At 34.2% G+C, this 14,377-nt stretch overlaps 1 protein-coding gene across 2 annotated transcripts; it reads left to right on the top strand.

Annotated features, from left to right (window-relative positions):
- The first annotated feature begins 218 nt into the window (after window positions 1-218).
- Window positions 219-14,358, top strand: LOC106469244 (copper transport protein ATOX1-like). Of its 2 annotated transcripts, none has more exons than XM_013929714.2 (3): window positions 219-320; window positions 6,866-6,941; window positions 14,176-14,358. In XM_013929714.2, exons 1-3 carry the CDS (start codon window positions 276-278, stop codon window positions 14,313-14,315), a joined length of 261 nt encoding a protein of 86 aa, XP_013785168.1. In that variant the 5' UTR covers window positions 219-275; the 3' UTR covers window positions 14,316-14,358. The 2 variants fall into 2 exon arrangements, with proteins under 2 accessions (XP_013785168.1, XP_013785169.1); XM_013929715.2 differs by having other exon boundaries at window positions 244-396.
- Window positions 14,359-14,377: the final 19 nt, after the last annotated feature.

Below are 14,377 nucleotides of genomic sequence, written 5' to 3'. Positions count from 1 at the left end.
TTGTATATCTATTCACCAGGTAATACCATTCGATTTTAACTGAAAACGTTCACGGTTCTTGAGAAAACAACACCTTAAAACAAAGAGAACGCGTATGTTGTTAGTTCAACAGACGCTGATTGCTGCCCATTTTAGCCCTTTATATGCACTAACAGCCAAAATATGCCATTAACAACGGAACGATTTAGCTTAGTGTTTTGAATGATATGTATCTTACAGCACCCCCATGTGGAGTTCAGTTAAACTCAAACACGAACTCAGTTACCTTTGGACTTATGACTGAAGTTCAACGAAAGTGGGAAGTAGTTCTGTCCCATTGTGTAAGAAGTATAAGTTAATTTGCTAGGGAAATTATTTCCATTAGTAACAGTAAAATTCAACATTATGGGATCCGAGGTAGATAGCTCGATTAATTAAATCTTAAAGTTAAACTGTTTTATAGTTTAGTGCTAGTATGTAATAATAATAGTGTTAAGAACATTAAGTTTTTTACTGCTTAACCGTTAAGTTTAAAACAAAAACAATCGCTGTGCCATACTCTTAACTTAAGAGAAATAAGTACTATTAATATTAATGTATTACTCTCAGTAACTTGCAGAGGCTTACAAAGATTTGTTTGTATAATAGAGTAATTTTTAATTGTACTTAATCGTTAACACTATAGTATAAGTTATAACAGTAGCACTAACATTAACAACAGTGTGTGTATGTATTTATGTATACTTAATTATTGAACTTCTCCCACATTTTTCACAAAAAGGCTTTATTTTTAAATTTTGCATAAAGTAAGATCTTAACCTCTAGTATCTACAGAATAAGAATATAAAATTATAAATGAGGCATTTTTTTTTCCGAAGGAATGTATGGTGGACTCAAAAGTAGATGGTGCAGTTTAAGGAACTCTCAGATTTGACTTGGACTCTCATTTGAAAATTGGTATTGTTGCTATTAACATGCTAGGAGCTGTTCAAATTAATATAAATCAAGATTTTTTGTAATTCTTCAATTTGGAACCCTCATATCGGTATTGTTGGGGGGGGGGGAGAAGACAAAGATGGATGGATCAAAGGCATTTTTTAATGAAAATTAGCAAGGATATTAATTATAAGTGATCATTCAAAATAAGTTTCTACACTTAGATTTTGGAAATGTGGGCTTCCAGATGGGGAATTAAGTAAGGGAAAGTAATGATTGATTACATAAATTCTTTAAGGACTTTTGATAAACTTGAATTGATTTTCTCTGTTATCCATTTTTTGTCTTTAGGAGAATGCCCATCTTCAATTAAAAGCATTTGTTTTTAATTTTTCAAGTCTGCCCCATGTCATAATTTACTCATTATCCCAATCCAATAATGATGTAAAAGTTGGCTTTTTAAATATTAGAAACTACAACTTCATTTATCTATCTCTCAAAAATTAGTAGTAAATAAATGCACTTTACTGCTTATTTAACTTTGGTTGAAGTCTATTTATTGATAGCCTTTCCTTTATTAACAATTTCTGTTCATTATTTGATTTTGTGATGACTATAAACTGTCCAATACTTGTAGTTTCATAACATATGTTTAGTGCATGTTTCTTGATGTTAGGAACTTATAAGAAGACAACAATCTAAAGTCTTCACAAAAGCAAATAATGAATTGGAAAGTGAATTTAATGGAAAGAATTTATCGATAAACTTCAAATGAGGTTTGGTAAGCATGATAGTGCAAGTAATTGATTACTTATTGATTATGCAAGAAATTGTACTTCCTTATCTCAACATATAGCAAACAACCTACTTATTCAATGATCACTCTTCCCCTTTTAGGATGTCATGTATTTAGTTGTTGAAAGATCATTCCTGGCTGCCAAGTATCTCACCATTACATTTTAGAAAATGTTCCAGATGGTTTTCTTCAATTGGTCAGGGAATTATCTACTGGGATGAATGCTGATTTCATAGTTATTGCTAACTGGGAGGTTAGAGATTGAGGAACATCTGGATGCAAGTGATTATTTCTCAATTGGGTTTGATATTTTACTGCATATGAAAATTGGGAATAATGAGATTTTGTTATAATTTCAAAAAGCCAATTTTGAAGGGATGCAGTAAAAATTATATCTTGGGAATTGGGCAACTTAATTAATTAGAGATGCTGATCAAAAGTGAAAAATTTTTTGAATTAAGTTTTTAAATATTCAAGATAGAAATGTTATAGAAAAAAATGACTTTATGGAAATAAGATCTAAGGTTAGCTCATAAAGAATATAAGGGATAAAATTAAAGAAAAGCATAATAAATTTAAGAAGTTCAAATTGACTGCTATAATTGGAGACTTATGAGGTTTATAGAAGATCAAAAGAGTTGGCCAAACAGTATATTATGCAATTGGCAAGGTTATATGAAAAAAGTTTGTCTGAAAATGTTAAAGTACTAATAGTAATTTCTTTAAATACATTAAGAGTAAGCAAAAAATTAGGATTGGAGGTAGGACCTTTGAGGGATGATAAAGGAATTGTTTCTGATGATTATGAGATAATTGGGTTACTAAATTCTACCTTTTCACCATTTTATACCAATAAAGATTTATATAATGTTCTTTATCACGACCAATTGCTAAATGGAAACAATATTGAGCAAAATGACCACTTTAATTCTGAGTTTAAGAAAAAATTGCAAAGTTTAAAGAATGATAAGTTTTCTGGACTAGCTAATATTTTTCCAAGTTTAAGAGTTTTAAGAATTGGATATATGTATCATTTGCCAGTATTGTTTTGTAAGCCCTTGAATAGTGGACAGGTGCCAGAAGATTGGAAGTTGGCTGTTGTTAAATATTGGCCCGTTATTTTTATATCAGTGTCAGAAAATGTTTTTGAAATTGATAAATAATACTTTGAAAATTCATTTGAGAAATTTTAAAATTTTTGTTGAGTAGTCAGCATAGTTTTACCAGTAGAAAATCTTGACTTACTAATCCTTTGACATTCTTTGAAAAGGTTGTTGCTTGTGTAGATGAGGTTAAGAGTATGGATATTTTCATAAAGCATCTGCCAAGATACTACAGCAAAGTCTTGTTAAAAGAAGCATAGGTGTGGGGTATAAGTTGGCTTGTTGGATCGAAAAATGGTTGGATGGAAGAAAGCAGAGTGTTGTTATAAATGGAGTTCGGTCAAACTGGATTAATATCACAAGAGGGGTACCTCAGGGAATAGTCTAAGGACTTTTGTGCTTTTTGATTTACATCACTGACAAAGATGAAGGAATGGTCAGTAAATTGCATAAATTTGCTGATGATGATAAGGTTTTGAATGTTGCTGGCTGTAATGAGAATGTTATTGCTTTACAAAAGGATTTAAAATTTTTGGTAAGTTGGGAGAATGAATAAATTCTAATTATAATAAATGCATATAGGTTATCATAATTTAGATCTTAAGTATAATTTTGATTTGGATAAACTTAACAGTTTTAAGAAAGGAAAAAAGATTAATGTTTCAGTTAATCTCCCAAGCTATCCAAGCAGTGTACTATTGCTAATGGTAGTACAAATAGGATTTTAGGTTGTATTTACAGAAATATTGAGTATAAGCTTAAAGAGGTTATAATTTAATTGTATGTTACTGGTTGAGCTGCATTTGGAGTATTGTGTTCAGTTTTGGGCTTGTTGTAAGTTGTACATTTTTCAGAGGAGGGCTACTAAGATGATACCCGGGATAGAAAGGTTGTCAAACAAGAACAGGATAATATCACTGAAATTGTTTTCTTGGGAGAAAAGAAGAGTTAGAAGGGATCTGGTTGAGGTGCATGTGACTTAAGATAATTGTTAGCTTTGAGGCATCATGTTTTTGTCCTTAACTGTGAGAACACAAATATAAATTTTAGTAGGGCAGCAGATTTATTTTTGAACAGGATGGTTGACCTTCAGATGTGATGGATGTAGTAAGTTTGGGGGAAGGCTTCATAAGTATTTAAATTATAAGGGCTGACTTTGAGTTTTTATTAAATTTTTTTAAAAGTTTAGTGGATGGCACAACTAGCCCCTTTTTTCATTGCCTTTAATTGTTAATGAGGTCCAGTGTAACTGGGCCCTTGTTAGTAGAGGAGTGATTTAGAAGTCGATGTTTGGGCCTTTTCATTTTTCTTACCTATTGAAAAAAAAAAACACAATTGAAAGGGGCAGAATTAAAAAATTAGTGAAGTTGGAGTTGCAATCCAACTCTTGAGTATTTCTAAATATATTGAGGATATATAATAAAAGTGATTCACTTTTTATTGTTTTATATTGATAAAAGCATTAAGTAGCTTTTCATGCAAGTGTATTGAAAATTTTGAGATACTTCAGAATGACTTGAAATTGAATCAGTTGGGCATATAACCTTTAAATGTAGTAAGTGAAAAATAATGCATTTGGATTTTCATAACTTGAATCATACATTTAATATATGATACGTGGTAACCTACTCAGTAGTGTGACTGAAGAAAAATCTTGGCTTACAGTAGCAGTGAATGATTCACTTACACATTTGATGCATTACTTTATTGCTAGTTTTAAGGCAAATAGAATTTATTGTATAGACTTACTTATTACAAATCACATGTTAAGTCTTACTTGGTATACTCTGTACAGTTTTGGTCTTATCTTAGAAAAGATATTGTCTCATTGGAAAGGATTCAGAGGAGGGCTACTAAGATAATTCTTGAGGTGAAAGGGTTATCTTAAGGAGATAGATTAAGGCGTAATAATTTGTTTTCTTTGAGAAAAGAAGAGTAAGAAGTGATCTTGTATAATTTTGTAAGATTGTCTTGTGGATAAGTAGTATAAAGGATTCTGATTATTTTTACTATATTCTGAAGACAGTAGAATAAGAGAACACAATACAGTGTATTAATGTTTGAAAAAAAGGTAAACTAGGTTCTAGTTAAGATAGTTATCATGTCTTATGGAATGAGTTGCTATTGGTAGTAGTGGAGGCCTGCACTTTACAGGAGTTTAAATGGGGAATTATTATTTTGTGAAAAATAAGGGGGGTTAAGTCTTTACTTTTTCTCAAGAGAGGGTGTGCAGAGACAGATTTGAATAACTATATAGTCACCTTTTGTCCAAATGTTAGAGCTGGGCAACTAGTGGTATTTGTTATAATCAATTAACTGATGGCCCCATTACATTTGGTTAAGAAGGCAAAGGTTGGTGGTAGGTGCTGCCAGATGGTTGCCTTCCATCTAGTCAACAGAAAAAAAAAATTGTGGAAGCTACTGCTAGCTGGTAGCTTTCCCATTAGTTACACAATCAAGAAGAAAACAAACACAAAGTTGATGGCAGGTGCTGCCAGACTGTTGCCTTCCTTCTAGTCAATAGTTAATTAGTGATAGTAATAGATATTCTTAGTAGCTTTGTTCCATCCCAATTCAACAGAGCTGAACAACATGAAAATAAAATAAAAACTTAATTTGAACTTATATGGCTAAAATTAGACATAGCACAGATAGCCCATTATGTGGCTTTCTGCTTTACAGCAAACAAACATAATAGGAATATTTTAATTATTTGAATATTTGAAAATGATAATAATCTGAAACCCTAATTTCTTTTAGTTGATTATTTTTGTGAAAATTGTTTTAATCATAATTTGAATTAATCAATTAGTTTATGTGATACTAATTGATATAATAACTGCTTATATGTAATCAGTTAAATTGCTTAGCTCTAACATAACATGTATATCCTATAAATTTTTGGTCTAGAAATATTAATTTTTGATACGTTTTCTAAAATGATCTTACTTTTTGCCTAATCTTTCAGACCTTTAGCCACCTTTAGTTGCTAGTCCTACTCCTTATAGCAGAGTTTTTATGCATATATATATGCAAGTCATAAAAGTTGAAGCCTGCTTAAACTATTAATATATATATATATATATATATATGCAAGTCATAAAAGTTAGAAGCCTGCTTAGACTATTAAATATATAAATATGTATATATATATATAATTTATTTAACAGTCTAAGCAGGTTTCTAACATTTTTGACTGGCAGAATTTTTAAGAAACCAAAGCTTAATAATGTAATTCTAGTAGTTAACTTGTAATGAATAACTTTTTATGCATGCAAGTTTTGAAATCTAACAGATTGACTTATTGAATTGTTATTTCCTTTAGGTATGTGTATAAGATGTGTGTTATGTATTTCAGACTAAACACATTTGTACATAAGTTTATTTTTTAGTCTCTTTTTTTTTTTTTTTATTTGAACTTGAAGGTCTATCTATCACATGTACACAGTGCATGTTTTTGCACATAAAGCCGTCACATGGTAAGCATTTTTAAGATTAATTAGTGTTTTGATTGCAGCAACACCATTTACGATTTACAGTAATTAGATTGGAGCAAATTTCTCTGGAAGTTTCTAAAGTGAAAGTGCAATAATATAGCTTGGCATTGGAATTTTATGTGGTTTTTAGTGTACACAGTGACAGTGTGAAACTATTATTTTATTATTAGTTTCTTCTAATTATCTGCCTTCCCTCATAATTAGCATCATGTTTATTGTGAAGAAATTAATAACAATTTGTTGTCAGAGCAAATTACCTACTCAGATAAATAATATAAATCAATTTGGTAATGATTATATATCTAATTAAATATTCTCTTCTTAATTTCTTATTTATAAAGAAAATATTTTTATTAAAGATATTTTCAGACACAAACCCAGTAACAATATTTATTGAGAATATTATAATAACAATAGTTTTTATGCATTTTTCTTATCTTGTTAATGTGTAATAGTTCTCTCTATATACTTGTATCATTTTATGTGTAAACTTGTTTGCACATATGCACATACTATCTAAATTCATTATTTCAGTGAATACCTTTTTTTTGTAGGTTTACGAGTTTCAAGTGGAAATGACTTGTGAAGGCTGTTCTAATGCAGTTAAAAGAGTTCTAGGCAAACTAGAAGGTACTATTGTTTAGTATTGAGTTACTAATGTTAAATTGTTAGAATTTTATCCATACAAGTTGAGGTTTGTGCATTTGTAAATAAAATCAGTATTTACAGGTTATTGAAAAATATAAATTTTCTCAAGCTACATATTCTAACATATGTCTGTGTATATGATATGTGTATGACATACAAACAAATCTAGAAAGTAGGAGAAGGAGAGATAAGAGAGAAATATCCAGACATCTGGTTCTAAGTTTATAAGTAATATTCTATATGTATAGAAGGCAGAATTGTCATTTCTGAAATGGTACTACCTCCCTCAACCAAAGCTATCTTGACTTTGATTTGCCCACTAAGCATTGCTAAAATTTTCAATAGTGCACCAATCTATTATACCCCTTCATTTTTGCACCATTGCAGCAACGTGTTGATCATGTGACTACCCTCCACCAATCATATTGTGCCATCTATACTAGCACAGGTAGCTCCCTCTACCATTGCACCACAATTCTCACTTTGTCAGTTGGCATTCTAGTGTCTAAATGTGAGTTTTAACTCGTTCTCCATGTGACTACAAAATTTTGATTGTGCTTGATCACAAATTTATATCAGTTTCAAGTTTTGAATTCTTGTGTTTCATTTCCATTGTTTTTACTTATTTGTTTTAGAAATGTATCTGTTTTCCAAATTCTTCTTTGTTCATATGAATTTGAGATTTCATATGGCGGTTGATGAAATTCCTGCCATAAGTAGACAATGGTTCTGACACTAGTTCTAGGTCTCAAGGTCAATGATTTTCTCATCTGGGGAAGCACAAGCTTTAGTTCGTGGGGAGTTTGTGTCTTATGTTTGGCAAACAATTTTTCCTTTCAAGTTAAATTTTTTTATGCAGAGGGATATAACTACTTTGTGGAAATTGTCTTTCTCTGGCATTTTCCACCTGATACCATGCCTCCACGTAATCTGCTGGGTTGGGTATTGTTCTTTTCCCAGGAGATTTGTGGTAAGTTTTTCAGTGTGTATTTCTCACTCCCTATAGGTATACCCATGTTCAGTGAATTTATGTGAGCTACTGTGGATGGATCTAATTTTCACACTCTATAATTTAGGTCATACATATCTTCTCTGCTCAGTGTTGGGTAAGTTAGATTTTTATACTTCTTTTACCATCTAGGTTACTATAGTTTAAACTTGCATTTGGAGTTTCATTATTCTTTTATTTTTAAAGTTTTGCTTCTTTTCTCTGTTAATGTTATTTAATTTGTAAGTTCCTTGTTCTTTACTACTAGTTACATCTAATTAGGAATTAGTTTTGAATCAGACTTTGTTATTGGTAACTAGGTGCCTTTTTATTCTCATATTCTTCAGGGTAGGTTTTAATTTCATGTCCTTTGTCTCATAGGTTCCTTGAGTGGACTTAAGTATTATATATTTAAAGGTTGTTTGTCTTCTAAGTTCGTTTAGTTGTTTTGGACTTTTGGTGTTACTTATTTTTGAATGTTTTCGGTTGAATTTCATAGTTTTGCAGGTTTATTTTTTTGTACTTTGTAGACTCTATATGTTTCTAAGTTTTGTTAGTCCATTAGTAACAAGTCCTTTCTCTAGGTATGTTCAGTTTATGTGCCTTTTTGGCTATACTTCACGACAGTTCCATGGGTTATACGGGTTCTATCTGAGGGTTTTTGCTTTCCCTCCCCCTCCATCCACTTCCCAGATTTCCTTCCCTTCTCCTAGGGATCATACTTTGTCCAGTTGTCTTGCCAAGTCTGTTTGACACATAGTATTTACTGAACAGGTGGTGCACACTCACCCGGGATTTTACTTCCATCTTTGTGTTGTCTCCAAAAACAAGGGATATTGGAATCCCATCACACCTCTGTCCTGGCTGTATACTTGTTTGGAGTCCTACCTGTTACTTAGATGTTGTTGTTGTTTTTTTCCCCAGTGTCAAGTCATTTTTCTTTTGTTCATCTACGAAGGTTCTGTCTTCCAGTTCTGGGTACTGCTGTTCAAGTTTTTTTCTTAAGCTACACATGTGTTTTATCGAATGGTACACTCTTTTGCACGTCATCTTCACTTGCTGGGTCTTCGGACACTCCAGTCCATGGAAGACTGACTTCTGCTTGCATCTTCCCGTGCCCAGTCAGTCACTCACACACCTGCTTCCTTCTTCAAGAAGTTGCTTGGGTGGGGTTTCTCATCAAGTTTGAGAGGTCCTTTACTATCTCTTTTAGTATCTTGTTCATTTGAAGGTTCTCTTCCCTTCCCCATCTCGGTCGAGCCCAGCCCTCTCCACTTCAGCTCAGGGGTATGGAACGAGCAGTCATGATAGCTCTACCTTCTCCTACTCTGTTTCTGTATGAGAAGTTCTATCTCTTTTGGGAATGTGGGCTTCTTTGGAAGCTCTCATTCTCTTGGGGTTGGTGCACATGCATTACCTTCATTGGATACTTCTCGACCAGTGGAACTTCTCCCACGATCCTTTGGACCATTCCATCTCCCTTCCACCTGGGATCAGGGCTAACCTTGCTTGGTAGCTCGACAGGGACTTCAACATGGTGGGAGTTCCCATTTATCCACTTGATCCCAAGTCTCATTCGTTCACAATTGTTTCCTTGGTGAGTTGGGGGCTTTCTTTGATTCCCCGGAGAGTTTGGGTCAGTGGTCAGTCGAGAAAGCTATTCTTCATATCCACATCCTGGAATTCTTGGCAGTTCATCGGACTCTGTATCATTTCCTCCCATTCCTGTGGGGGAGGGTGATTATGGTTCATTTTGACAATTCCACTTTCATCAGCACTATCACCAAGCAAGGGGGAACCACGTCCAGATCTCTGTCTTTTCAGACTCTAGATTTCCTGTACTAGGCCAATGACCACAACATGACAGTTCTGGCATGTCTTGTTCCCAGAGTTATGAATCTTGTGTCCGATTGCTTATCATGTCCCAACCAGGTTCTCCCCATGGAGTGGTCCCTTCATCATCAGTTTTTCTGTGGGTGTTATCTCCACTGGGAATACCATTTATATGTGTGTGTGTGTGTGTGTGTGTGTGTGTTTTTCCCCACTCCTTTTTAGTGTCCAGTTCCTCATTCCTCAGCTCAAGATTGGAGTGGTTTTTCACCTATATACTTACCCTCAAATCAGACTCATCTTATGGGTTTTTTCCTTATCCAGACCACTCCTTGTTGTGTTCTGCTGGTTTCCTCTGCTCTGGCCTTTACTGTAGCAACAGCCCATGCTCTTTTATCTGTTCTGATCGATTCTCCAACAACCACAATTGGACGTTTTTCATCCCAATGTTGCCACACTCCATCTTCACATGTGACTTTTTTCTGGTCCTGTACCTCAGTTCTGGGACTCTCCTCTTGTATAGTGTCTTTCCTTTCCTGTATCATTCACCCTTCCTCCTTGTCTGTGTCCCAGAGGCTTTGGACTATTTACTATGGCTTTGACCATCCTGCCTTCTGTTCCTCACTTGTACCTGTTCTTAATCTGGTTGTTTGATCAAAGTTTTTTTGTTTGTTTCAACTGTTGCTCTTTATAGAACTGCTGTGTCCTACACCTCCCATTCTCCAACTTCCAGAAATTCTTCTCTTCTCCAGTTATTTCCCTTCTTTTCTGTTCCTTTTCTGCCATGTTTCTTTGTTTAGCTGGATTGGGATCTCCATGTTGTTATTCACAGTCTGTCCAGTTCTCCCTATGATCCCATTGCAATGTGTTCCTTGTACCATTTTCTCTTCAGACCTAATTCCTCCCCCTCCTGGCATGTGGTCATTGCCATTCTGATATTTATGTCATTGCCGTTTCCCGCATTTTACCATTCCTTATATATTATCCGCTATATGAATTGGGCCTTCCTTCCTAGATGTTGGTTGTTCAGGAAGGTTGTTTTGCCTTTTCTCCTATTTTCTTACCTTCCTTTTCACATCTGTATCTCCCGTTCAGATAGATCCGGATCATCTATAGTGTCCAGTTCATTCCCTGCTCTGTTATATGGCTTGTACTGTCTTCTTTTGTGGTCTTGTTTCTGTCTATTTGTTCCATGGCATTCCTCTGTTTCCTGTGATCTTTCACTTATTACACTCACTGGTTTGGTTTGTCAACTCATACGACTGATGTATTTCGATGTGTCCGTTGAAGGTTGCTGTCTACATAATGTTTCTTCACACCAAATTCTCATCTAAATAAGTCTTGAGCTGCTCAAAAGCACTGTCTTTTGGAGGAGATCGTTTAGGCTGGTATGTGAACAACTACCAATACATTTGTTGCTCTTTCTCTGCACATTATACCTGTGTCTTCCTTGGGTAGGTATCATTTTCCTCCTGTGGCAATTCTACATATATCTGTTTGCCTTTGACTGAGGTAAGGTTGACATATTACTATTTTTTATTTCATTTCATTTATATACATCATATTTGAGTATCCTACCTGGTGGTGGTGGGAGTTGCCTGGTTATGTATAATGAAATTTATATCGTAGCACTAAATCTATATACTTTTATAATGCTCCCTGTGGAGATGGGGTGTTCCTGTAAGACCACTGGCCACTTATTCAGGTGTGTGTTTGTGTTTATATATATATTATCATTGTATTGTATATAAAGGGCCATCACTCATGGATTTCATGGGTAAAGCAGATGTGGATTTTCACCCATCCTTACTCACCCATGATTCTTACATTAGGGAATCACAGACACCCATTGCACTGTCGCAAGTGTTTCATTCCTCCAGATTCCCCAATGCATATTCCTCTCCTTTTCTTCTAGTTTAGCACGGGAGTCCTTGCCACTTCTAGTTCCCAGTTGCTGGAGTGGTGGACCATGGAGGTATCCTCAGGAGTGGGGTTTGTACAATAAACTAAATTAAAATTCATAGATCATTTCTACCCACTCAGTGAGAAGAGGGCTATCATTGTTATATTTACTATCATAATATGCTCAATCCAAAGTGCTTCTTCCAGATGTTTTTTGCCCGGGTAGACTCCACTTGTTGATATCTAATTATATTACAATCAAGATACATAATGATCAATTTTAAGCACGGTGCTTCCACTGGATGTTTTCTGCCCAGATGGACTGCAGTTGAAATACTCAATATCACAAGGTGTTTCCCGCAAATATTTTTGCCTGGGCTGAATCCACTTGTTGATCAAAATATCAGTACAAATAAAATTTGAAAAGTATGATCTCCTGCAAGGCACTTCCACTGGATGTTTTGCCCGGGCTGACTACATTTGGCAATATATGAAAGCACTTCCCCTGGATGTTTTTTGCCTAGGCAGACCACACTTTTCGATCCTACAAACTTTTGCAAGGTGCTTCCACTGTTGTTTTTGCCCAGAGGGACCGCACTTGGCCTATTCATATATGAGCCACATATTTTTATGTCAGATGCCAAGCACCTTCTTGAAATCCAGCTACCATTGTGTCACATGCTCATGCTCGTACATATATGGATGTCTTGCATACTATCTGTTGTCCGTGGGCGGAATCTGTCTTACATAACATAGTGTGTCTATTAAGTTCCATCCTATATGTATTACTTTGTTCGTTACTGGGCGAAAAGCATATCTGTTCCAGAAGTAGTGCTATAACCCACAGGTGTGCTTCGTTTTATAATTGTAGCATACCTGTTCTCTTACAGCCATGGTTCTCCGCTTGTTTAATTACTTTTGTACATTCACTGGCCCCACCACCTTTGCAATACCAGATCCTAGCTTTGGGTGAGAAAGGGTAGTACCATTTCGGAAGTTAACATTTTCTAACACTGAAAATGTATTTCTAATAGGTACTTACCTTCTCTCACCCTTCCTGCCCACTGATTTGCCAGTGTTTATGGTTTGTATCTACCAATACTCGAAAGTGAGGATTGCATTGCAATGGTAGGGTGTGCTACCTTTGCTAGTTTTAATGGGTGCAGTATGATTGGTGGAAGGTAGTCACATCATCACACATTGCTGCAATGGTGCAAAAATGAAGGGATATAATAGACTGGTGTGCTGTTGAAAATTTTAGCAATGCTTAGAGGGCAAATCAAGGTTGATAATGCTTTGGGTGAGAGGAGTAGGCAAAGTAGGTATTGGAAATACATTTTCAGTGTTAGAAAATGTTAACTTCTGTGCCAACATTTAATGCTTTCAGATTTTGACTGATCTCAACCAAACTTAATGAGGAATGACATAGGGTGGTTGGAATTCAAATTTGGATCCTCTGTCTTTGCTGTATGGTGATCAGCTGCACCAGCTAGTTTAATTCATAAACTTATAGACATGTATGAGCATTCCTCTTTTTCTTACTTCTATTAAATTTTAAACACTTACATTGAAATGTAAATCTGTTTATATTGTAGTATTTAGAGAAAATCTGGTGTATACAGTTTTCATTCAGTAGATTTCACTTTATCTGAACATTAGGTTACCAAAAATGTATCTAATTTTTAACAATGATGCCCTGTTTCTCATAAGAGTGCTCTCAGCAGTGTGTTTTGGCTGCTGTTTTTGGTTGATCCATATGTTGTTTATTCTTACTGTAGTTGGAGAATAACGAAATGTCTGTTATTTTATGAATAAGCAATTAAGAATGTATAACTGAATGCAAATTTGTGTATGTGTGAAAAAAAAAAGTAACTGACTCCTGGCCATTGCATTATATATATATATATGTGTGCTTGTTTAATTTTGCTGGTGGCATGATGCACCTTGTATTTAAAGTTTGGTGTAATATGATTAGATATGTTAAATCATACATATATATTTGTGCTTGTTGGTGAGTAAAGTAGCTGTAATATGTGATACAATGTAGCTTTGGAACACACTGTATCATGTCTAAACCTCCTTATTAAAACTTATGATTCTCAATGTACGTATGACAAAATTTTTATTCCCTAATGTAAAGTAGTTTTTAAGATGTTAAGTATGGAATTTTTTATTATAGTAATTGTGTATTAAGTTATGTAGAACACTTTTCTGCTTTGTATAGTTAAAGGCCATTGAGTTGAACATGCATGCTTCTATGAGATATTAAATCTAATGGTATTTTATAATTCTGAATTGTGCAGATGTTTAAAAAGTTGCATAAAATTTTGTAGAAATTGATTTTGGGTAAAGTAATACTTGAATGACATACGTATGTTCTTGTTTTTGTATTATACAAATTTTGATAAAACATGAACATGTATTATTGAGAGGAATATACATATTTTTATACGTTTCATATACTTTTTATTTCCATGTATATTAACTTTTGTACAGGTCAGGGGGTTAACACAGTTTCCATTGACCTGGAGAAGCAACGAGTGTATGTTAATTCGAGTCTCTCATCTGCTCAATTGTTGGAGACAATTAAGAAAACAGGAAAAAGTTGCTCTTACATTGGAGTGAAGTCATCATAAAAAAAAAAAAAAAATAGAGCACTTTCTTGTGCCAATATAAATGCATATATATATATATATAT

This window comes from Limulus polyphemus, unplaced genomic scaffold, assembly GCF_000517525.1.
Source record: "Limulus polyphemus unplaced genomic scaffold, Limulus_polyphemus-2.1.2 Scaffold3373, whole genome shotgun sequence".
In the NCBI taxonomy this organism is placed as follows: Eukaryota; Metazoa; Arthropoda; class Merostomata; order Xiphosura; family Limulidae; genus Limulus; species Limulus polyphemus.
This window is presented reverse-complemented; position numbering and strand designations above follow the sequence as displayed.